Genomic DNA, 27,131 nt, shown 5'->3' with positions numbered 1-27,131 from the left:
GGGAAACATACACTATCTAAAGTCAGCCTTCCAATTAAACACTCTTTTATAAGATGCAAATTAAGACCAGTAATGTTAATAACTACTAATAACCTCATATGACCCCAATAAAATGAGCAGTTGGTTATTTTGAATTGAGATGAAACTTGACTAAACTGTTCTCAAAAATGATTTTTCCATTGAGCATTTCTTTAGTTTAATGATTTGTTCACACTTAGCAGGTTCGGTCCGATTAAAGCGAACTCATGTGCTTGCTCTATTAGTGTGGTTTATTTGAGTAAGTGTAAACACTGCTATTCAAACATTGGTGTGCCTCAAGTATGTGGATCGAGACCCCTGAAAATTGGTTCTCTGTCCACTTTCAAAGAAACAATAGTGCGGTTCTTTCTTTCACACTAAACAAATAAACCTAATATAACAATGAATCAATTCTGAATCCAAAACCTGCAGTCTACATATTACATGAGCTGATCTCTAACCCAGCCTTCTTCTTCAGGGTAGTGGACCTGGTGTTGAGGACCATCATGCGGGTCATGTGGTTTGCGGGTGGATTTCACTGGATCAGCATTAAAGGGAGACAGGCTATGCCAACAGAGGCTCCCATCCTCACCCTCGCCCCACACTCGTCATATTTCGACGCCATTCCCGTCACCATGACGATGGCGTCCATCGTGATGAAAGCTGAAAGCAAAGACATCCCTGTCTGGGGAAGTAAGTTTTTCTTTTGATTTTGACGTTTTGTTGCATTTTGTTCATTCATTCCTTCTGGCTATGGAGGACTAAACCTGCAAAAATTATAAATAAATGAATGTATAAATAAATAAATATATAAATGTAATAATATGAAAATAAATACAGGAATGAATGGTTTGATAAAACAAAATAATTCGTTTTAGCTATTATTGATCTTAGCTTTAACTTTTCTTTTCATTTTTTAAATTGATTTATTATTTTTTGTGTCCATTTTTAATTATTTTTAATTATTATTATTTTTTATTTTTAGATTATTTTATTTATCTACATCACAACTCATGATTATACTTAAAACATATGCAGTGGATTGATTCATAACATTTTATGTGAAAAACACTCTTTGTGTGTGTGTGTGTGTTGATCTAGATAATTTATGGCTCCAACCCCCATTTGCCACAGTAACTATTTTACTGAGTAAGATAGCAAGCACACGACAAAATCACACAGCTTAATGATTTAATGAAAGAAAACACTTATTGATTATATTGATATTTAAATCATACTTTTATCTGAAAAATATTCCCACAGTGACAAAAAATATTGACCTTTTTCATGATATTCTAATTTTTTTAGATGTACCTGTATAACAAAAGCTCGGGCTAAAATTGATGTCTTAATTCATGACTCCTTTAAGTGTAGTGACTGTAGTCTGTTTATAGCATCGTGTTAGCTTTTTACTTCTGCGGATTGTATTTCGGCTTCAAAAGTAACAAATGTGGTGTTCATTTGTAAAGATTATCTTGATCGACAAAACGTGTAAACATCATAAACCTTTGTTAATCACGGAGCTTATTTTTTGCGATCTTTCAAAAGTCTATGGGAAAAATGCATAAGCTTTCAGTCGAAGGAACCAGCACGGCACTTACGTCCGGGTTAGCCTACAAAAATACGTCATCTCTGAGGTACTGGATTCACAGTGTCAAATATAAGCCGCACCCTCTATTTTTCGCATTTGTGATTCCGTTTCACTCGTATTTACGTCAGAACACTGGAGTAAAGACGACCTCTGGTTCACAGGGACATAAAGCATTCATTCTGGGCTCTGTGCTGTTGTACTTGCTTTACGTGCATAATGGTGAACACAGCAAATACAGGCAAGGTGTGGGTGATATTACTTTTATACATAACTTCAAATGAATAGGTTCATATCAGATATTTCAGGCAACATATGACCACTTTTATTATTGTTAATAAAATCTGGAACAAAGTATGTGAGTGGAGTGGAGCCCCTACTACACCTGCTATCCATTTGCTATAGAACCACATATGCTTTATTCTTTCTATTGGAATTAAAAGGTCATGCTAAGTGCAATGCAGGAACAACAACATGAAAATTACACCGTCAGTAATGTGGGACTGAATGTAATTGTTGTATAACCATGTATCATCACCTATTAAATGGAAAAAACGGGGAATCGGAAAAAATGACCAATCGCTAACCAAAGTTAAGGGTACGTATGATGATGAAATCACATTACGGCTAGCCCTGGGAAAGCCTATCGAAATACTTGTACTTCTGACACAGTTTGAGAGAAGTGTCAGGTGTAGGATACACTTTTATTTACTTTAGAAAATCTTATTTTGTATTTAGTACAAAGTAGAGTTCATGAAACAAGTGAGCACTTAATCTAAAGTGATTCTTTTTTGTACAGTCACCCCTGATCTGTCTCCAGAGACCCCCCCACTCGGATCCCTTCCAATCCCTGCGCCTCGACCCCAAGCAGCGACCGCTGCCCTCCCCACGGCCCCCCTACCACGTCCTCACAGAAAGCACAGTGAAGCAGGGCACGGCAGCCAGTCGGCACGCGGGGGCATGGAGGTGGGCATGCGCGTGGTCCGCGGCGTGGACTGGAAGTGGGCTAACCAGGATGATGGCGAGGGCCACGTGGGCACGGTGGTGGAAATCGGGCGTCAGGGCAGCACCACCACGCCTGACAAAACCGTGGTGGTGCAGTGGGACTGCGGAACTCGCACGAATTATCGGACAGGCTACCAGGGTGCCTACGACCTACTTCTGTATGATAACGCACAGATAGGTGAGATGTTATTGAACAGATTGCTTGATCATGTGCAGGATGTGTTGACTTTAGGATTTGTCCAGTACTATAGAGAAGGATACGATTAACAGTAGTGTTGAGGAAAGCAGGTGTTGTACGAGTGGTCTGTCACTCCCTGTGTACTGTATCTCTGTGAATCTGAAAACACCAGCTGTGGCTGTTTACTCACCCTCTTGTCGTTTCAAACCTTTATGACTTTCTTTCTTCCACAGAACACAAAAGAAGATATTTTGAAGCCCCCATTCACTTCTATTGTATGGACTCAAAGCCAATGCAAGTGAATGGGGGCCAGTTAACAACATTCAAAATATCTTCTTTTGTCCTAATGTCACACAGGTTTGAAACGACAAGAGGGTGAGTTAATGAGGACAGAATCACTTTAATCTGAGTGCATCATTGGTGCCGTGCGCTGGAAATTGCGTGTGGTGTTTGAACTCCCATTAGCATTAAGAGACACCATAAGGCCTGAAATAATGAATTTGGGGGGGCCTGGTTTTCATTAAAACTAGAGTATTAGAAACATAAAATAATTTTACATTTAAAAATACATTTTAAAGCTTTTGCTCTCCCTGAGAATTATGTGTTGCTTTGCTTAACTTTTGCGTTCCGCCAAGAATATTTTTCCCTAAGAAAACTTAAAATGCAAGGAAACGGAAACAACTCGCACGCTTGTTTCAAACCCTTGTGCACATAACAGTCTCTCTCTTGCCCATTACAAACAACTTACATGCTCTTTCAAACCAGGAAGAGTATGCAATGCGTGTCGGTGTATGAAGTGCAGGTTATGCGGGGTTGTCTGTCTGCTTGTCTGTTTGTGCTCTGCACTCCATCTTTTCAGTCTGTTCTGTCTGTGTGTCAGCCATTTGTGTATCTGCTCTCACAGGTTGTCTGTCTGCTCTGTCTGACAGGCTATATATCTGCTCTTTCTGTTTATCTGCTGCTCTTGTCTGTCCGCTTATGTCAGTCTGTAGTTGACTGGGGCTCTTGTGTTCGTGACTAACTAAAATATGTAATGCTAATTGACATGCTTTTGCCGCATCATTAAAATGCGGCCCAAACACTTTCTTTCTGCTTAATGGAGCAAAAGCGAGAGGAAAACAGACTTTAAACATGTTCAGACTCTCTACTGTGTAGCATTGAGCATAGCCGGTAAGTTCACCAGTAAGTGTATTGATGGGTTCACCAAAACCATTATTATTTCAAGAATTTAATTGACGCTGATGATGCTTTCATATAACATAAGTTTACACTGCATCTACATTTTCCTCTCTTGCTCTTAGGTGTACGACATTCAAATATCATTTGTGACAGCTGTAAGAAGCACGGCATTATGGGAATGCGCTGGAAGTGTAAGGTGTGCTTTGACTACGACCTGTGTACTCAGTGTTACATGAACAACAAGCATGACCTGACACACGCCTTTGAGCGCTATGAGACGGCACATTCACAACCGTGAGTATTCTTCTCTTTCATAGGACAGTGCATCCCTCTTCTGCGTGACTAAACTGTGAAGCTCTCGCTCTGTCTCCGCTAGCCGTGTCCAAATGTCAAATTGGCCCTCTCGGTCTCATGAAACGTCAAACGCACAAACAGATTTTGATTTATTCAAATGACCTATGCTTCTCTCACATACTTAAACACGGCAGTGCACATTTATGATGTTTGTTGGAGCACTGTAGACTACAGAATGTGTTATTTTGCTCATGGGGACGTTTTGGGTCATTTGGTTAGACTTTTGTTTTTACTAGAGGTGCACCGATTGACCGGACAGAGATCGGAATCGGACGATTTTTTGTATGATCGACCGGACCGGTGACCGGCCGGTCATTCTCACGTCTCGCCGATTCCAAGCCGATCTTCTGTTGCTCGTGATGCGGGCAAGAACGTCACAGCCGTCAGTACACTCAAAGCTGCAAGTAAACATGTAAACATGCACGCGCACAGTTTGACTTTCACGGCTCGTTTATACTCGCATGTGGGTCCACCGGTACCGGTCTCTGCTGACTGACGCGCATCTCTCATGTCCGCTGACTGCACGCGCGTGCACACGCATCATGTACTGTACAGACAAAAAGGTGCACTGTGGTTCATCTCTCGCTGCTCCGTATACATGGAGTATGTATTCTAACAGTGATGCTATTAGCATCATGCTAAACTCTGACACATGCTAAACTCATGTTGAAGTCGTTCACTCTGTGTAAAACAAACGTAAATTCCATTCAACCTGATTCCTTGTCTTACGTTAAAACTGTGGTCATTCCACCTAGGTAAAATGACATTCAACACGACTTCTACTTGTTTTTAAAAATCCAAAATATAAAAAAATGAATAAATCAACCAATATATGTGATATATGACTGAGTTATTTACTAACACAAAAAACTGCAAATACATATATATCTTTAGAGTAGAATTCACTCATAAGATTTTTAACTTTTTTATTGAAGTTGCAGCAAAAATCAAGCCCACTTCTTTTAATACTACAGACCCAAGATAAAGACCATTTATTTTACATTTCAGAAAAAATGAAATAAAGCAATGTTAGTTTCATAAACAGAAACAGACAAGAATAAAGTTGAAGTATTTTATTGTTATCTTAGACTTTTGTGAGATGAGTACAAAAATGAAAAAGGTAAATTAAGTGACATGTTTAGTTATATTTTATTATTTGTACTTCTTTTCAGTCACAGAGTTATTCAATTTAAGAGTTGTTTGGGAAAGAGAAGATTCTGTAATTTAATCCAGCTTGGAGAACTGCATTTAGGGAAATTTGGGGAAATTGTAATGTTTAATCATTTATTCAATGAAAATAAAAAAAAGTGTATAAAAGTTATTATGGTTTTATATACAGTATACTGTCAATTATAGTTTGTAGATAGAAAATCGGAATCGGCAGGTTTCACTTGTAATAAAATCAGAAATCGGAATCGGCAAAGAAAATTGCAATCGGTGCATCTCTAGTTTTTACATGAAAAAAATTGTGTGTTATCCTGTTAAGTGTCAAGTTCTGTTCTGAATTATCCTGTTCAGTGCCCCACAGGAATCTTCATTTCTATTTTTGGTACTGGATTATAAATACTTAGAGGAGAAATCACTTTGTGTGTGCGTGCATATGTATGAGCCCGGTACCCAGTGTACACACTGCCACCAGCAGGTGCCTAAATGGATAAACGGCTTCATTTTACACTGGCATAAATACAGAAATACACCTGCTGTAGTTGTAGTAAGTGCTCTGTGGCCACACACAGTGAATGCAAAAAGATGCTTGTGTATCAATTTCATTCCTTTTATATAATAATCCTCATCATGATCATTTAATGTAATTTAGCACATCATAGCTTTCAAATTTTCTCGTCTAAAATAAAAAGACCCACTGTAATGTGTTTGAAGACGCCATGTTTAGAGAAACTCAACTCAACTTTATTTATATAGCTCTTTTTACAATTTTCATTGTTACAAAGCAGCTGTACATGAGACATATTGACTATAAACAAAACAATTAGTTGTACCTGTAAAAACAAGAAAAAGGTGAAAACACAGAAGACAGACATACCCACATACAAAACACTCCACACACACAATATGAACACGTACTAACACACATTGACGTAGACACACATGAACGCACAATCACACGGATGCGCACGCGCACACGCACGCACGCACACACACACACACACACACAGACCACTCTACCATCAAGTATGGCCATGAACTGCATCCTGCTCGCTGTGGTAACCTTGGAACAATAAGACTGGCTGAGAGTAGAGTACTGTTCTGCACTCTTTGATGCAACAAGTACATCAGTTGTGTTTTTGGTTCCGGTTGATCTAACTAATGCAGCCTAAACCCTCAGAGGATTTATATTATGGAAGTGTAGTGTATGCAAGATTAAAAAGATGCGTCTTTAGTCTAGATTTAAACTGACAGAGTGTGTCTGCCTCCCGGACAGTGCAGGGAAGACTATTCCAAAGTTTATTCTTAGTCTTAGTCTTAGTCTTAGTCAACTTTATTATCCCCGAAGGGCAATTTATTTCACACCCAGCAGTAAACCATAAGAAACAATGACAAGCACCATAACACACAAACAAAAATAACCAAAAACAAGAACAATGACTTCCATTAATAATGTCTATAAGATTATTTGTAATTTAAAAAACCGATGGAAGCTGGTATAAAATAGTTTTTAAATCTATTGGTCCTACATAAAGGCAAACAATATCTGCTGGTAGAAGGAAGCAACTTAAAAGAATTCTGCAAGGGATGGCTGGGATCATTCATAATTAACTCCGCCTTCTTCAAAGTTTTGTCGGTAGATAGGAAAAGGATCTACCACCTGCACTTGATTTTGAAATTCTAGGTATTACCAACTGACAGGACGCCTGAGAGCGTAATGCACGTGAAGGACTGTAATACAAGAGGAGTTCACTCAAGTACTGAGGAGCTAAACCATGTAGGGCTTCATAGGTAATAAGAAAGATCATGTGAAAGCCAGAATCACTGATGAATGTCTAGCATTGAGCTAAAAACACAAACATCACATGAGGGGATATCCCTAAACAAGCATGACACCAGCATGACCGCATATGACATGAGCTTTGATTCGGTCTCAAACTTATTCTGTGAAAGTGTTATACAGTATTTTTGGAGCACCCTGTAAAACCCTACGGCTTCACTTGTGAAAACATGTCAATACAAAATATTTTAGAGAATATAAATTGCATTTCCGATGGAAAGAAGCAGTTCTGAACATGATGAGTAGGCCCTCTGCTGTTGAATGATTCGGTTTGAATGTCAAAGGTCATAAGTGCTCTGAGGTGACGTGGGTTTGTTAGGACAATTCAGCATATGGCCTCCCATATGTTTAGTAAGGCAAGGGAAACAGCCTAACTTGTTAATCGGCTAAGACGGCTACTAGGAAACTTTTGTCTTGTTGTCTTTGTTTTTCCGTGCTCTCTCGTGGACAAACAGCCCTGCGGATCTAACTGATTATGTTACTGTGCATCAGCCCCCAACATGCTTGTCAAGAGATCATAAGAGTCTTTGAGATAACCTCCAACATCCTGCGGGGAAAACACTTTTTTCAGTGTAAACGGTGTTTCTGTTTTCTCCTTGTTCTGTTTTAGCATTCATTAGTGGTGCTTGCTATGGATAGCTGTACTGCCAATACACGAGGACTGATTTGACTGTGTTGAAATCCCTAACCATATGTATTTAACTTTGGTTTGTAACAGTGGCTATGAATGATAATAGTTCGCAAACAATGACAAATTAAGCGGTATAAATATTGTTGTTTTGAGATCATGGAAATTGTAGATTGCAGACTGCATATTTATGGTGTCTGGTCTGCACGTACTGTAACAATTTATTACTTAGGTTTCTATGTCAACAGACTAAAAGAGATTGACCTTGATCTACTACCTTGCCTAGACCTATATATATATATATATATATATAAACACTCTGTACTGTATATTACTGTAATTCTTTAAACAAGCAGTTGCAAAAATGATAACAGCCTCACTAAGTCTTGCTCTGAGCCCTCTTCTATCAAGTGTACAAGTTTATGACACATTGTGATGTGTGTTCTGTTGTTCTGGTAAAGGATGAACCTCCTTGAGTGTTTTGATGGTCAGTGCTGCTCAACTTTTTCTCTTCAGAGTTTCTCACAGGTGCTCAATACGCTCTCAAAAATAAACGTTCCTTAAAAATTCTTCACAGCGAGGCCATAGAACAGGGGTATTCAGTTAAATTTCCTAGGGGTTCGCTCTTTATATTTTCTTCCAAACGGAGGTCCGGACAATATGTTTTTGAAAATAAATAAATATTTAATCAATTTAGCCCAGTTGGATATATATATAAGATATAATCTTTTATCAGGCCATTTATTTTATATTTTGATATCCACAGTATGTACTGTATGTATGTATTGTAGGCTCTGTGGCTCTAGGGCCGAGCTATTCAATTGGCGGCCCTCAGGCCCTCTATGTAATTTGTTCCGGCCCTTCAAGTAGCATAGTGTGAAAAAGAATCTCTAGAATAAGTGTAGTTCAGTCGGGAACGGACCCTACAGTACTGAAGTGACGCGCACATGTTCCATTCAGCACGAGCTGCAGCAACACCAAGCAGGAGTCACGTGACGTTAGGCGAGTTGCGCGACTCGCAGGCCTTCTCTCCTGTGAGACGCGGTGAACAGGACGATGACGGATGATAACTTACTAGTTTCATTTCTGACATTTTGCTAGCACGAATAGGACCACCATTTCAAAAGTACAGAGGCGGCAAGGGCGGAGAATAGTGCGTCGGAGAACAGCGCCTGTGTAGGTTAATGTTGTTTCACTCACTGAATTTTCCTTTTTTGTTATGCAGTTTCAAAATACAACAAATGAACATGTTTGAATGTAGAAAAGCCTGCTTGGGCATCTTACAATGCACCGATGTTGTTGTTGTGTAGTTTAACATACAACATCAGCATGTTTAAAGAGCAGGTTTCAAGGTTTTTGTAAGTGTCCTAATGTTGTATTAGAGTCCCCAACAACATGTTCAAATGCATCAAAGGTAAAAAAAAAACGGTGCTATTTTCTTAAAATATGCATTTAGTATCTATCCATTTCTCAAAGATCCCTAAACAATTCCTCCGAAGCTGTTCAAATGTTCCGCTTCTCTAAGCTCCTCCCTACCGCGAGTCCAGTGTGCTCCGATTGGCCAACCGGCCCAATCAGTTGTGATTGGTCTTTCTTCATACACTGCGTGTCAGAAACGAAATTTCCATTACCACAGTTCTTATCTCAGGAAGGTTTTTGTAAACAAAGACGCTGTGTGTAAAAATGGCATCAGTATTACCATATCACAAGTTTTTATCTTCATAAACTTATCTTCATAAACCATTCAGACTATTGTTTTCTGTTGATCTTTTTTCATCATAGCTGTGGGAGAACAACAACAACTCTATCCAAAAGTTGATCATTACTTTGATTATACAGAGAGGAGTAACTGAGCAAGTTAGCGAGAGCTTCCAAAGATAATGCACACACCTTTACATAATAAAATGATATAGTGCTGCAGTCCGTATTTAAAATAATGACAAGCAAACCGTTTTGTTTGAAGGGGATCGTGACCACAGCTAAACTTTGCACACTTGACAAAACCATAATGTGAGACACGTTAGCAAAGTGCTACCGTGACTAAACGATAAAGGGATACAGTTTGTACAATACTACGACATGTAGAACGACAACAGTCTACAATAACCCCCACATTATTAGGTAAGTGTTGGATTATTAAAACTGTAACACTGTTAACTTATACGTTGTTTACCTGGAAACCTACAAATGTATTAAATATACAACACGGATACAATTACTTTAACGTATATTGTAAGCATTCAATTTAACATGTACACATAACGTATTTATCATACTTACAGCTTGTGGTTCTGAGACGCTTGTTAGTCCAAATAAAGTTGGTATTGACTTATCTTCAAGGGTCTAGAGGCTGGCAAATCCTGTGTTGAACTCGGCAAAATTTGAGAAGCAGTCGTCGGTAAAATGACGAGCACATTACACAAGGTTGGAATTGTACTGCAGTGGTTTCGTGGAAAAAAAATGTAACCACTGATCCTTCACATTGTCATCATTTGGCAGCGAAAACAAAGTACATTTGTGTTCACAGCACAAAACACAGCATCCCCTCGACATGTTGTATACGCAACACTACCTGAAGTGCTAGTGGGCAGGTCAGAGTGTTCCTGTTTCGCGGGAAGGCGGGGATTGTGCTGATGCAGTACACTGTGACGTATCGATGTTACACTCAAAAGATTCGAAAGCCTAACGATTTGTTTGGTCGGTTCGGAGTCGACTCCTTACTTTGGAAGCCAATATCTTAATTTATCATGGACTTTTTGGAATAACAACTTTGCAGATCATCAAAATTGAAGGAAAGCTACGTTACACACTGAAATGCCGGTAATTTTATGAGATTCATGAAACCTGCTCTTTAAATGTAGGAAAAAACTTTGGGTGTCTTATGGGGCAAAAATGTAAAAATACAACATACACGGCCCTAAGATTGAATCACGGATTTCAGGCATTAAACAGATTTTGCTGTATAACGCGGAATGGCACAGAATCTTGCAAATGTATTATGTATTATGACTCTATTATTTCTATTTTTTTTGCCTGTATGGTTCAACGTACTGTATCTACTGCAGGTTTTTAATATAGGTTATAAGTGAATACTGTAGTATACTGAAGTATTTTTTTCATGTGGGCAAATATATTACTATTGTATAGTGAAGGACGGAAAATGCAGAAAAATTAAAACAGAAAAAACGGAATTTGGGAAAAAATAAAAACAGATTTCTTATTGTTGTTGTGTGTCATCCCTCATATTGCAAGCCATATCTCTCTGGCCCCTCATTTGGGATGCTTTTCATGAACTGGCCACCATGACAAACTAATTGAATAGCCCTTCTCTAGGGGAATGCCCTCTTAATAGACGTCTGATAATTAATATTTGTAAATAAAAAAAACTACTGACAACATACAAATAACAAATGTAATGTAACAATGTCATGGTCCTGCCTTCTTGTTCAGGATTTTCTAGTCTTGTGGCAGGATCGTGACAGATCCCTTATGTTTAGTGTGAGAAAGTCATGGTTTGTTTATCTTTTGACATTCCACGTGCTTTCTCGTGTCTCGTCATTGGCCCCACCCCTCTCGTTTCCCGTATTGCTTCCCTGCCGTGTCTTATGTTCCTCACCTGCCCCTCGTTATCTTCCTTTGTTTGTCTCCCTTTAAAATGCCCTCGTGTCTATTGTCCTGTGCTTGTTCATTGTGCTTGTGTTCCTGTGTGATGTACCACTGTGTTCCTGTGCATGTTTGCTTTGAATACCCAAGTCAAGTCAAGTCAAGTCTAGTAAGTCTTTAGTTTAGCTTTTGTCTAGTGTTGTTTAGTCTAGTCTTAGTTAGTCTACGTCCTGTTATTTGTACCATTGTCTGTGCCTTTGTTTATATCCCCATCGTGGGTGTTTTGGTTTATACTTTTGTCTTGTTTAAATAAATATTTCCTCATTAACCCCGTTACTGCCGCTGCCTGCATTTGGGTTCTTCCACCACGCCAGTCGTGACAAACGATTAGAATGCTCTCATCATAAACAGAAAACAAATTTACTTACTAAATTGGCCTTTCCATGCCAGAACTACTTTTATCTTGAAATAATTTATCAATTAGAACGTTGTTCATTACAAAATATGACCTTTTTACTGTTTTCTATATAAAATCATCCTACAGAATATTCTGTGAGAATATAACAACAATATCTTCAATATTGACTGAATAATGCCATTTTAAAGATTGAAATCTTAGTGAAATTAATGCTTAAAATTAATCTTTGATGCTTGTTATCAAATTCATTAATTATGAGACTTTAGCCTGGGTTTTCACAGGGTCCCAAATGTTTACATGCTGATCAATAATGCTAATGCTAAATGTAGATAAAAACGTTATGGTTCATAAAATATATAAAATCTGATTGAAAGGTTGGAGACATATAGCAAACAGTAAACAGACTGACAGATACAAATACTTTAAAATTGCTGCATTTTTTTGTTTACTGTTGCGTGTCCATCTACCTGCTCTGCGTGTCTGCACTAGTGTTGTTAAAATAAGCACGTGTCTGCTGCTCTTCATGCAGCGCAGCTTTGACGGGAGAGAAGCAGAGCGGAAAGGGTTCAAATGAAGCGCATTTGGCAGCTTGGCACAAGATAAAGATATTAGAGAATATAGCGGCAAAAGATCAATTACATAAATGTTCCTGAGAGCGCAAGTGATGTGATTCTCCATTGTGTAGACGCGCGGCTCAATTTAAACAACCGAAATAGTCAAAAGTTCATTAGGCTATGTCTCGCGGTCCGGATGAAACGAAGCAAAGGTCCGGATCCGGCCTGCGGTCCGCCAATTGAGGATGACTGCCATAGAATAACCATTTTTGGTTCAACAAAGAACCATTCAGACGAAGGTTATTTAAAGATTTATCTATCTTTTCTCTTTTTATAATCTATCTAGACAATAGAATGCATTAGAACCCATTATACTACGTTTTTTTCCACACTAAATGCGGCGGGACACGTCAAACCCATTAAGAACGAGCCGTTGTCACGTCGCATCGATCGCATCAGGTGTAGACACGGTGTAAGAGCGTAAGGTTGGGTCGCAATTGTCTCTTAAGAATGCAGTGGGTCTCAATCACTAGTAATTGCACACATACCATGGAAAAAATTAAGACACCATTCCAAATGTTTATTTCAAGTAAGCATTTCTAGATGTATTGTGGCCATTCCAGTCCAGTGTTTGTTGAATTTCAACCAAATCGAACCTCAGGAGTGACAAAGTCATCCAACAGCAATGTGAAAGACTGACAGCATGACAAGACACATGAAAACTGTGATAAAAATTGAGTTAATGATATAAAAATTAAAAGAGCATATTTTCTGTTATTGCGACCCGTTTCACCAGTTTATATTTTCTGCAAATAAATGCAAATATAATCAATATATTTATTTGAAATTTGGTAAAAATATTGATAGTATTTCACAGAATAAAACAAAAATGATCATTTTACCTAAACACATACCTACAAAAAAAACCCACTTTAAAATCAGATTAACATTCTCTGAAATGGTCTTTTATTTTTTTCTGCGGCTGTATGTGCACATTAGAACTCAATTCACAAAAACAAATTTTTGTTCTTTATCTTGTTCTGACGGTGATAAATTTGAAGATCAATTTCATTTGCATAAAACACGACCAACCAGCTCTATGTAAGGGCATTCCACAAGGCATCACCTGTCTAGAGAAACTTATAGCAAAATGTGCGGTTGTTTAAGGGTCTGTAGGACACAGATTTGCCATCACTGTAATCTAGACTCAGTTTTTGTCCTTCGTTGCTTATAAACGGACAGCTTCACGCATTTGTGGATTACATCTAACCTTTGCTCTTGGACATGCACCTTAGATTCAGGAGGGCCAGACTGCTTAGAGATTTATCCTGATTCTGTTTTAAGCCTTCAGGCGCTACAGGTGGTGCCAAATGCCAAAAGACAGCGAGCAGCAAGGTCGAACATAAACCTACTGCTCTCTACACCGGACACTGAGAGAAAATGAGAGCTGGTTGAAGGAAACTATAACTAACAGAGGTCAAAGATCTTCATCTTTGCTGCCTCTTGACTTGTTCAAACCTGCATTTAATGAATCTACTGGAGTTCATGGTGTATTTTTGGCTGAGAAGCGAACGCTGATGGTTGACCGTTTGGATGAATTATGGGAATAGGCAGTTCCTTTGCTCCTCGGTCAGATCAGATCTTTACTATAAGGTACGTGCTGGGATTCTGTGTTGTTTCTTTCAGTTATGCGCAAAGCCTCTGCCAGAATATTTCGCAATTCTCTCTTGAAAAGTTTCCAGATCTCCTTTGGTTTGTTGACACAAGACGGCCTGTCTGTCATTAGCTGTGGTGAGAGCATGTGTTTCAAATCATGATGTGCTTGTACGAAATCTGTCGAGTGTCCTGGAACGCACATTCACATATGAGAAACATCACATTTGTTCTTCACTTTGAAAACCAGTGAAACACTACTTCATTATATTCCTTTGGCAGAACTTCTCAAGAAAGCGCAAAGGGGCATTTTCTCTTTATAAATGGACCAATTTCTCCTGTTGTTTGTTTATCGTCGTCATCTTCTCATTGCAGTAAATGAATGTATGATCAGTGATTTGGAGATTGTTTGGATAAACTTGCTGAAAATATCACTAGCTGCGTTTCCATTACCCTTCAAAATGCGCAAATTGAAATGCGCAATGGAAACACATCAATTTCGTATCGTAGTATCGCCAAAAACTTCTCGTGGTCACAGGTGTTTTTTCAGGCAATACGATAAAGGCATATTTCGCCAAACTGCAATGAAAACACTTTTTTGTCGTATTTAGAAGTCACGTGGCGTACAAAAAAGTCACATGACCATTCGCGGTATGTTTTGGCAGAACATTTGGGAAGATATGATGTAAGGAATTCACATTAAGTAATATCTTATATGAAAGCCCAAATGCGGGTAAATGAGTGAGTGCTGTATGGAGATTTATTAGGAAATTGAGGTAATATGAAAATATGTAAGGAAATATAGACATCACAGTAGGTGGCACTATGCACTAAAGTTGGTTTGCTACCTGTCATAAAACGTTCAAAGAAAAGGTATGGCCAGAATGACTTATCGCGAGAAGAAACTAAATACACTTTAATCACATAACATCATTTAATGGAAACGCAGTCATTACCGCAATATTTGTTTTAATCGACATTTGGAAAATATCGCTTAAGTGTAGCGCAAATCTGTAATGGAAACCTGGCTACTGCTATTGTCAGGGACGGATCATGACTTTGATGTGTCCTGGGAACGGACGTTTCAAAGGCCCCCTGGCATCCCATATTTTACGAGAACAGTATTGCACCTATGCCCAAATACACATGACTTAGGAGCGTTACGCACAGAACACATCTTTGCGCCTAACAACGCATGAAACAGCGCTCAGGAATGGTTTGAAAAAGCGCAGCGCAAACCGCTAGGGTCCAGTGGCACTCTTTTGATAAGAGAAATTGCCATATGTCTAGAGCGTGATTACATAGAAAAACAATATAAACGTGGTTCTGCAGAATAGAAATACGTCTTCTGTGTAAAATGTACAAAATGCACAAAAAACAACACAAATTGGTTTATTAATATTTCGCAGTACTCTACACCTAAAAAAGCTTCTGACCTCTCCAACTCATATGACGTGGGGGAATAGTCTTATTCCTTGCATAATTTACATTTCTGCATTAAGAAGACGAGCATTTAACAGTCCATGCATTACAAATTAAGCAATATCAATCACCAAAGCATTTAACGTTATTTTAATAAAAAAGTTATTTTTAACTTAACTGAGAGATATCTTTCGTCTTCCACAATGTAATCCAAATCCAGCTCTCACAAGTCTCACAAGAATGTATTCAATGGCCATTAAAGACAGCGAACTCAGATGTCTTTGACACATTTCTGTGGTTTTAAACTCATTTTGTTATTTAGCCTAACTGTTTTCTACACGTGACTTCTGCACGCTTGTATTACACAGTGTTTTTTTTATCGCCTCTAGATGTCCCTCTCAATAGCGCTGCAATGCATTTTTATTTGATTTATTTGCTAAGGTTAATACTTCAAAACTGCAAAGTTAATCCCTTTATTCCAGAGTTTTCAGCGCTATTTTATTGAGAAAACAAACACAATAAAAAATCTACACATTAAATTTGCCAGGGCCCCCTGCTGGTGTAGTGCCCTGGGCACGTGCCCAGTAGACCCGTGTGTTAATCCGTCCCTGGCTATTATGTGAAAATCTTTGATTAACTAAAAATGTGTGAGCAGAAAAATAGTTTTCAGTGCTAGGATTGTTTTGGCATTTACATTAGGCTACCATTTTAAGACGATTAGGTTTAGGGTGCATGTCCATACTGTAAAACGAATAGACTATAAGTTGCTTTGCATAAATGTGTCTGTCAAATTCATCTGTTGTGCAGGTAATCAAGAGTGTCAAGATGTATGATAACATGAGGTCATTATTTCTCAGATCATTACGTGATGTTGTAGTGATGTTGCATTAAAAAAAACATTGTCTTTATTTTTTCTCAAACTCAGAGTGAACCTAACGCCAAGACAGAACCTGTCCCGAATCATTCTGAAAGGAATCTTCCAGGGTGTGAAGGTGGTCCGGGGACCTGACTGGGACTGGGGTAACCAAGATGGTGAGGAACACATTCCTTCGCCTTAAAAGTTATAGCCTGTTTCAGGGAATATTCTGGGCTCAATAAATACAAGCAAACCTTTCTTGACAGCATCTGTGACATGCGATTAGACAGAATTTTTGTTTGACTCGAAAGGTAATAAAAGAGCAAGACTAATTTAAACCTTAAAGGCGGAGTAACCGATTTCCGAATTACGCTTTAGACAACTGAGTCGGGCCGATTACCAAAACAACCTTGTAGCCAATCAGCAGTAAGGTGCACAGTGCACAGGACGGACATTAGCCGAGCGCTGACGAAAGCAAAGATGGGGGTTAGGGGTGTGTTTGTTTTGGTGATTTGATCATCAACAACGGCTAAGCGACCCGCCTTTAACTTTCATAATAAGAATGGGGCTCTTGACACAGAGAACATGTAAACCCCACATGACTTACATTATTCCTCAAAACCGTAATTTTATCCACCTAGAAAGGTAATCCCTCTGGTAAAATGAGCATTTATAAGACTTCATAGTTTACATAACGACAAAATATGAACACTATAGACCATTTCATCGGACGTGCGCGCCTGGACTGCCGTTAACTTGCGGTCTGTGTTTGTTTATTGGTCTATCTAGCGTCTAATAATATAAGTATTTATAATATTATTTTATTGTAAAATAATTGTATTAAATAAACAATTTTGTTGTATTTTTGTTGCATTTAAAGAAACCATATGAGACATTGACATCAAGCCGGTGAGCTTGGTATCGCAGTCTAAATATAAAATATTGGAGAGGCAAATTTAGCCAAGTAACGGTTCTTCTCGGTTTCTGTCGCTTGTTATCAGAAATCATTTACAGACACTCTATTATGTGTACCGAAAGTTAAGGGCAGTCCACGAATGCGCGCATGTGCAGTAACGTTTGTTATTGTTGTTGCTTTGAAGAGGTCTATAAGAGAACTCGAAGTTGCAATTGACTTCAGTATTGTGGCGCGTTTCCGAGTAAAATGAAATATCTTAACGTTAAAAATAGAAGATCGTGGGTTATTTTTTCCTCTGCAAATTGATGGCATAAATAAAAGTTGGCGCTTCAATATGGAAATGGAAATGGACAGTACATTTTCCGAGCTTAGGAGCGCACATGAATTGAAATAAAATGTAACAACCTGCACGAAATAAATCATTTATAATAAGCATTGCAATAGTCCATAAGAAACAAGAATAGTCCGTTTTCATTTCATAGCGACTTTTTAACCATCTGCAATGTTTTTCTTGACTTTAATTGTAACTGCATTAGTTTGTAAAGGCAAGCAGATGCGCTTGCACTAATGCACGTTAGAAAATGTTTTTCTCTTATATACGGCACAGGTCACAGATGCCGTCCATAAAGCTTAACTCATAGTGAAACGTTGTAGATTTCAGATGTTTTCCCTAGACAGCAGCACAGTGTAAACTGGAGAATAAAGTGAAGCTCTGAGGTCTAAATTTAGCCTGTAGGACTTTAGTGTGATTGATGTTTGCAGATTTATCCTTGAATTATCTGTGTTACCTTAAAAGGAAAGTGTGTTATTACATGGCTATTATTACATGGCTATTACATTCACTTCCTAATAGATGAACACTGTGTCACATGAAATGTTTGATCTTGTTGGGTATACAACATTTATCTGTACTGTCATGGCACTTTTTGTTTGTTCCTATAAACAGATGAGTGTTTTCATGAGGACTACAATAACGAATGAGTGAAAACGTCCATGCAAAGTTCATTGATTTATCAAGCATAAGACTTTTTGTCCATGTATTTACACTAGATGTCTGATTCCTCTGTGGTTTCATTTATTCTCTTTGTGTAATGGGATTTGGTGCTATAGTTTGTCATGTCTGTGTGTAGAGTTGGGTAGATTTTTGATTGGTAGTTACTAGCGCATGGTATTTTACAAATTTTTACAGTAACATGTCCAGGTCATATTTTTTGCCATTGGGCACATAGAGACACATTTAAATGAACACTGTAAAATTTAAGTTAGAGACAGTCGCACTAAAGTTGGTTAAGCGGGCGATCACACAGAACACGCCTTTTCTGTTTGAAAACGCGAGGCGCTTTTGGTTGACTCTTTGAAAAGAGCAGCACGCAGCGTTTTTTTATGTTGCTAGGTAACCGCCGAAACAGCTGTCCTGTCAGTCAAGGATTATAGCACGAGTGCTCTAGTTGCTGGTAACTGTCATATTATCATAAACTTTAAAAAGGTACAAGCAGAGGCCGCTTGCTCTGACCTTGCTCGGTTAACCCGCATCAGCCAACACAAGTTTCTCCTTCGTCAATGCAGTCTAAGGACGTTTCGAGCAACTGTTCAGTTCCGTCACCACATCGGAAGGCCTCTCCTTTCATTCGATTGGAGAATGGGAAAAAAGGCGCATGGCGTCAAGCGCATAAGTAGCGCGCAAAACACTCCCTGTCAACTGAAAACAATTCAAAAGAGGTGTGTCTTAACAGCAAAAAAAAACGCGTTCTGTCTGATCGATCCTTAATGCTAGGTTCACACCAAACGCGAACAATTGCATTCCACGCTCTTTATAACTCGTGGGAAAAGTTTGTTATTTTTGCGTGAGTGACACGATCTGACAGATATTTTTAACCTTCGAGATTGACGTGCGTTTGTGGCAATCACGCCGCCCGATTCGTGTCATTCGCACCACACCCTTTGCATTGACTTTGTATGTAATTTACTTGCGCAAAACGCTTAATTCGCGTTTGGTGTGAACCCAGTGTAAGACACTTTAACAGTACTATTAACACAGTTTTGTTTTTACAACAAGCATATCACAACAATTTATAAATGGATTTGTAATAATATATCTATGAAAATTGAATGTCGAACTAACCTTTAAAATGTCATGAAAATGAGATCACAATGCAAAACAATCCTTTTGGGCTGAAACATGACCTGGGTCTGTTCTTGGCGGGTTTCATGAGATTCTTCATGAGATTCTCACATGTAAATACGAGACTGTCAGGAGAGGTCAGAAGTCTTCTGTGATGATGCCGTGTATATAATCTGCTGTTGCAACATTCAAGTTTACACCCTGATTTCTTTCCAGTTCACACTAATTTTAGTTAGTCAGTGCTGTTTCATGTTTATGCCCTTCTAAAACGCTGACCGTGTGCTGAGACTCCTCCCTGTCCCGCTTCTGTCTGTATCCGTTTGCTTGCGTGTATGTGCGTGTTTGCGTGAGCAGGAGGTGAGGGAAAGGTTGGGAAGGTGGTGGATATCCGCGGATGGGATCAGGAATCAGGTCGCAGCGTGGCTAGCGTTACCTGGTCCAACGGAACCACAAACGTCTACAGAATGGGTCACAAAGGGAAGGTGGATCTCAAATACGTCTCTGATGTTCAAGGAGGATTTTACTACAAAGAACATCTGCCCAAATTAGGTAAAAGGAGTAAATGGCATTAAGGGCCAGCGGCTGGCCAGGCAAGTGTTTTATTTGTCCTGCTTATCTGTGTGTGTAGGTGAGCATGCGGAGCTCCAGCGGCAGGAAAGTGCAGACAGTCACTCATTTCAGCAGGGTGATAAGGTGAAATGCCTGCTGGAGGTGGACATCCTCAGACAGATGCAGGAGGGACACGGAGGCTGGAACCCCAAAATGGCAGAGGTGATTGCACATGTTACTCATAACACAGGCATAAAAAGATCATACTGTCACAATGTACGCTGATTTAAAAAAAGAATAATTGGCTGCGTCCGAATGATTAGGGAGCTGACAGCATTTACGCATGAAGGCAGCAGATGAATTGGGAAAGGCACCGTAACTACAATACAAATTTCGTATTCGTATATGAAAATGAAACCTTTTTTATACAAAAGTGTTCTCCGCTTTCTTGAAATTGAAATTTGGGATTGGAGGTTGATCCGTGTTTGTACGTCATTTTATTGGTCAGTACATCTCCAGAATCGGCACAGTGCACAGGATAACAGACCGTGGAGATGTCCGGGTGCAGTACAGTAACAACATCCGCTGGACCTTCCACCCTGGAGCTCTTACTAAGGCAAGCATGGAACGACATTTCCAGACACTTAAAGACTATGTTTGCATTTCAGGGAAGGCTGCACGTGACTCTCTTCTTCTGTCTTCACTATATTTAGTTACTCTTAAAGCTGTCTGTCATGAAGCCTGCTGTGTTAGTAGAAAATCTGCTATAAACAGCTAATAGGGTCTGTTTATTTCTCCTTCCGCTGAACAGATTGTGAGTTCCGTGGCCATGATTAGCTGAAGCTTTAGACGATTTTGTCTAATTTTAGGACGTGTGCATTCTCATAATAGTGTCTCACCTCTTCATGCTCCTCGCTGTGATCTAATCTCTCTCTCTCTGTGTGTGTGTGTGTGTTTGTACGCAGGTCAATAGTTTTGCAGTAGGCGAGCTGGTGAAGGTTCTTGATGACATCGAGTGCGTGAAGAGGCTACAGGTCGGACATGGAGAGTGGACAGACAGCATGGCTCCAGTACGTTTTCACATCCCATAATATTCGTATTGACTTGGCATCACTGTTGTTGTCATGGTGATTTTCATGCCCTGTGTGTTTGGCCATTAGATGTGTTTCACCGTTTTTCTTTGACCCACAAGTATGAGAGAGTTACACAGAAATGGTTTCATTTTGGCAGCAAGAACAAGTTATCATATGGATTTGATTCATTTTTGTGGAAGAATTCAAATGAAGTCAGTTGAAAGTCTGCAGCATCACACCCTCAATCACATATGTTCACTAAAGTCCTCACATGGCATTTTTCAGTTATCACAATGATTTAGTCAGAGTGTAATATAGCTTTATTACATGGCTCGTGGGAATGCTCGATTCTGATTGGCCAGTCTCGCGAATGAAAAATGCCACGTGAAGACTTTAGTAAACATATGTGACATTTGCAGGTTTGTTATTCCCAGATAACCTCTCATACCTCACATTCGGTAAAAATTTGCAAAAAAATATTTCAAATTCACATTTCATATCCAGTTTTTTTCTCATGTGGCAAGTAACCGTAATGTACAAGCAGCCGGCTGATCACACTGTCGGGGCTTATTTCTGCGATAACAACCGGCTGCCTGTACATTATCCCTTACTTAGACTGAAGTATCACAAATTTGCAATTTTTGCAAATTCAGCATTGGTGCAAAAATCTTTCATTTTGGCCAACATTACCATTCAGTGGCCATAAAGTGCACTGTAAGTGTACATTTACAGTAATTACATCTGTGTTATATCTGACAGTCAATTACATATTCATTTATTATTTTCTATTGATTAGGGCTGTTAAACGATTAATCGCATCCAAAATATTGTGTTTACATAATATATGTCTGTGTTCTGTGCATATTTATTTTGTATTTATAAACACATACTGTACATTTAGGAAATATTTGCATGCATATATTTATATACAATTTAAAATATTTAAAAACATTTATTGATTTTTTTTATATTTTCTTAAATATATACATGTATGTGTATGTTTTTATAAATACAAAATTAATATTCGCAGTGCACAGACATATATTATGTAAACACAAACGTCTATTCTGGACGTGATTAATCGTGATTATTCATTTAAAAGCCCTTGTATTGATGTAAATGAATATGATTAAATTCCATCATTTATTGATGCTGAAATAAAACATGTTAAGGAGTGATTTTCATTAAGCACATTCTAATATCAAAATATTGAATATTGTAAAAATGCCCAAATGTATTTCTTCTGAAGCTCATTCGCAAAAAAGCTCGTACATAAAGTCTTGGAATATGCTGTAATATCTTTTATTAGTAACTTCCAATAAGTTTCAGGTAAATGTTGACACATTTTAAATGATATTTCATATACATATGTGTGTGTGTACGTAGGCTTTGGGTCAGGTTGGGAAAGTGTTGAAGGTGTATGCAGACGGAGACCTTCGCGTGGCTTTCGGAGGACAGACGTGGACCTTTAACCCTGCATGTCTATCCTCTCAGTCTGGGGAGGTCGATGCCAATCTGATGACTGCGGACAACTCCAGCGAATCAGGAAGTAAGAGCTCCCAGGAATCTCCTGAATGATCTGCTCCTGTCGTCATTTCATGTTTTTACTCAACCTGAATGATTATCTTTGGCTTTCTCTTGAACAACGTGAAAATAACCTCATCTTCTGTTCTCTTTCACTGTTTGCTGCATGTGAAGTTTAACTCTTTCTTTTCCCCCTCACTTGCTGTGGCGGTTCTGGCGTGTGTTTGTGTGACTTGCATGGACATTTTGACTCATTCTGACTGGTTGAAATGGGTTTTTTACTTGTGGGACGCTTTTCTGAATGCAGAATCAAACGATTTTGACACCATAACTTCTCATCTTCTCTCTCTCCGTTCAGGTACGGTCATTTCAGTGCTAGAGAAGCTTCTCTCTCAGTCGACAGAGCAGGACCACCCGGGCCGACTGGTCATCGAGGCAGCTCATGGAAGGGCAGTTAAAGTGCGGGAACTGGTTCAGAAATACCCGGACAAGGTCAGTAGGAGCACAGTGAGAATGTCGCGCCATCTCTCTCACGGCCTGAGAGAATTGAAACACGGAAAGAATTTGTTTTCCTATTTGTTGCTGTTTTTTCGTTGTTTATCTGATGGCAGGGAATCTCTAGTGGTTCAGAGTTATTTCTGGCATAGTCTGTCCAGAGAGTTATAGCCTTTCCCTTTATAAACACATGGGCCACCAGTGACCCTTCATAACAGCCCTCAGCTATTTTTCAGTACTGACAGGAAGTGAGGTACAGTACTGTAGTGATCTTGGACCAGGGACAGCTGGGTCATAGCTGGGTCAGTTTTGAATAGTCATTTATAAAGCGACAACGCAGCACTATGCTTGTTTGTTTTAATACCATGTTTTTGGTGGACAAAAGTGATGTCCAAAGGGAATATTTGCACAAACAATTAGCTGTCAATGACTCCACAAGTTCAAGTTAAGCATCAAAATACAAGATGCGTGGTACAAAATGGAGAAAACTAAACTTGGATCAAAATTATTCGGCGAAAGGGCAAACTACAGTCTATCAGGGAACATGAGTTTTATCCTAATATACAAACTTGCATAGAAAAATAAAAACCTCACAGGTAATAAAGCTTTTATAGTCTTAGCAGGCACTGCTAGTATAGCCTATATACATTATTGCCCTGATGTATAGTATGTACAGTATATAAAGTTGATTGACAGTGATGTGGGTGTGTTCAGGTGGATATAAAGAATCAGGGTAAAACCGCCCTGCAGGTGGCTGCCCATCAGGGCCATGTGGAAGTGGTGAAGGTTCTCCTGCAGGCCAACAGCAGCATTGAAGCTAAAGATGAGGACGGAGACGCCGCGCTACACTACACAGCCTTTGGGTGAGCAGTCACTCCTTATTCTGCCTTTCACCAGGTGTTTTTCCCTAGCCAGGGCTCTAGAGTGCGACCAATTTGCACATGCGACTTGATTTCTCAATGGTGCGACTAAGAAAAATCTGAGGTCGCACCGGTGCGACCAGCCGTTCGAGGGAGAAAAAAAGTCTCCGCGACTCTGAAAGTCTCCCTGTGATTCAACAACAGACACACGTTAGGCCCATATCGTGGTCTAAACCAATCAGAGATAGTGAAGGGCGGTCCGCCCCTCTGATTGGCCGTGGTCCAGATTTTCCTGGAAATCCGAAAATTCTCTGTCGTTGACAAAAAATGTTTACCAGTGACGGAAAAATCTGAAGGCCGTCCGTCCGTCAGCTATTTTGACGGATTACAATGAGGGCAATTTGTAACTCCCCGTTTCCCTTCATTAGAGCGCGATATGCTCGCGAAGGGACGTGCGTGTTTTCACCCGTCATTGTTACCGACTAGACATATGTGATGCGATCTGAGAAAACTCGTCGGATGTCGCGCAGAGACACGGGAAAGACAGTTCACCTATCAAAGTAAACTACATAACATGAAGAATGAAGGAGTATCAATGCAAATTTCCCGCCAGTCCTGTGTAAACTATGGCATGCAAAGTTTTTTTCATACAATGTTTTCGTGAGATGGCGGAGCTCCCCGTCTGCAGCACCGGGAGTTATCGCTGCTCATGCGAGCCGGACCGCGATCGCAAAACATACAAGGGATGATCATGAGTCCAGACACTATGCACATGATAAACAAGGTAAAACTTGTTTCACTGCTTATTAGTTGTTGTCCGTAATGTTTGCTAGTTTCCTCGTGTAGTGATAACGGCAGAGCTCTCGTTCTTTGTGTGCCCTGCACCATTTTCCTTACTTTCGTTTTATTTGTTGTATTTTTAGACTTCAACACTAGGAAATGTTTTTTATTAAATTGTTATTAGAGTAAGTCTTTTACCACTGTAAAGTGACTTTTCCTTGTGATACTGGAATGTTGTGCTTTTATTTTCATCACTTAACTTTAAACCCGTTTTTCTCCAAATTCCATTCCTGAAAATCCTAGCGCTTCAGCTGACCTCAGCCATAACTTTTGTTACATACATACAATGAGCAAAATAAAAACTGATTTGGAAAGGGCTTGGTATCAAAAACTGTAATATATAAATTTGCACCATGTGTTGGGTTTTCCCAGATTAAATCACATATGAACATAAACATTAAAACATTAAATATATAGATGAATATAAACAACAACGGCTTTGTTGGGCATTCAGTTGTATTAAAATACAACACGTTCCGAGACGCAAGTACAGAGTGATGACATCACGAACATACTAATTACCACCTAACGCCACCTTGCACCATAGTGACGTGTAATAATAGATTATGACGGATTTTTTACGAGCCTGTCAGTCAAAATAACGGACAATAAAAAGTCTAGCGCAACCTCTGGTGTGTACGTGTGAAAATGCGTGTGCTGCAGTCAGACAGAGAGGTGAGGAGCCTATAGGCCTGTCAGTTAAACAGAGTGGATGTAGCGCGGATGATGAGAGAAGATGAAAAGAACGATTGACAACTTTTTCGTGAATAATGTTAAGTTAAGGCCTGATCCGTCCGAAAATCATAAGCAATGCTCTGACACGGAGCCATCAACCTCCCAGGTTATGTCAAGCCCTGGTCCATTTATCTTGAGATGTTTTAAGTTTCAGTTCAGTGAAGCACTTTAAGCACCAACACTTTTTCAGTAAGTTACCTTTCTTGTAGAATTGTGCTTCAAATAAAGAACTTCATGTTGACCAGATTGTTAGTTAATCATTTACAAGTCAATTTTGCCTATATGGACAGTGATTTAAAAATAAATGAACTGGTAAAACTGCGGTGTTAAATGTGATGTGGTCGAAAATTTGGGTGCACCTAACTTTTGTGCTGGTGCACCTAAGAAAAAAAGGCGTACCAGTGCAACCAGTGCAAAAAGTTAGTCTAGAGCCCTGCTTATAGTGTAACCTGCCATCAAAATCCAATTTCTTTTTGCTCATATGTGACCCAGATCTGTTGTGTGAACAGCATACACCACATGAAATCCATGTGTGCCCCTCAATCATATACAAGTCTGACCTCCGTCTAAACGGCCATATCGAAACTTTTACGTCCTTATAAATTGGCATGTGTCGCATGTTGAATTTTTGTGTGGTGAATTTTGTTGATTGCTAAAAGCATTAATCTATGTGGATTCAAGATTCCAGTGCAACGTTTGTCTGCCTCTTGATATCTGTTGTAAAATATGGATCCTGAGGCAAGACTAGAAAACACTTTACTGCTTTCTATTTTTTACATTTATAATAGGGATGCGCCGATAGGATTTTTGTTGGCCGATACGGTACCGATTTTAACAAACAACTATCCTCCGATTCCGATATTGGTCAATTGCATAGTACTTTACAATACTAGCTAGTTAATTTCTGCATTAAATTAATATTACTGAACATGAATTGGATCCATTTAACATTTTAAGTTAAGATAAAAATACAATAAGACAACATGACAATCTTCAAAGGTGATTTTTGCTATCCAATTTTTTTCATACTTTTATTAAATAGAAAACATTAACCAATGTCTATATTTACATGTACAATTATTTTTTCACACCCCCCCCCCACATCCATAACCTCAATAACGTGTCAGTCCAAGTATAGCTATACTTGCTGGTTGCTATATCAAATCAAAACAAAATAATCAATAAATAAGATTATAAACACAATATTTATAAATGTAACACAGTAAATATATCATTCACTCACAGTAAGCCACGTCTCACCACTAGAACATTACTCTAAATCCCCAATAAATGTCAGAAATTTGTCCCACCTCCTCCAGTAAACATCCATTTTATTAAGTAATCTAGAAGACATTTTCTCATATGCTGCTGTCCTGGAAAGACGGTGAGCCAGCTATCCGCCAGCCCCTCATAATGATTTCTCTCCCTGTCATAATGCATATCTGTATCCATTCTGATTCAACATTGGGTTCTAGAAGGGATGGGTCTCCCAGTATATAAAGAACAGGGCAGAATGGTAAACTGCATTCTGTCACTTCTTGAATATAGTCATGAACC

General features: G+C 39.1%; 1 protein-coding gene across 1 annotated transcript in view; it reads left to right on the top strand.

The window, feature by feature from the left end:
* The window catches only part of mib2 (MIB E3 ubiquitin protein ligase 2), a 68,812-nt gene that overhangs the window by 29,834 nt on the left and 11,847 nt on the right, over nt 1-27,131 (top strand). The window contains exons 2-11 of the mRNA XM_057356056.1: nt 2,406-2,789; nt 4,091-4,262; nt 16,530-16,636; nt 19,853-20,047; nt 20,127-20,269; nt 20,556-20,663; nt 21,013-21,117; nt 22,507-22,669; nt 23,003-23,136; nt 23,854-24,002. Of these exons, the coding sequence (XP_057212039.1) occupies nt 2,406-2,789; nt 4,091-4,262; nt 16,530-16,636; nt 19,853-20,047; nt 20,127-20,269; nt 20,556-20,663; nt 21,013-21,117; nt 22,507-22,669; nt 23,003-23,136; nt 23,854-24,002 (1,660 nt within the window). The remainder of the gene's footprint in view (nt 1-2,405; nt 2,790-4,090; nt 4,263-16,529; nt 16,637-19,852; nt 20,048-20,126; nt 20,270-20,555; nt 20,664-21,012; nt 21,118-22,506; nt 22,670-23,002; nt 23,137-23,853; nt 24,003-27,131) is intronic.

Source organism: Triplophysa rosa, linkage group LG17 (genome assembly GCF_024868665.1).
Source record: "Triplophysa rosa linkage group LG17, Trosa_1v2, whole genome shotgun sequence".
Lineage (NCBI taxonomy): Eukaryota > Metazoa > Chordata > Actinopteri > Cypriniformes > Nemacheilidae > Triplophysa > Triplophysa rosa.
This window is presented reverse-complemented; position numbering and strand designations above follow the sequence as displayed.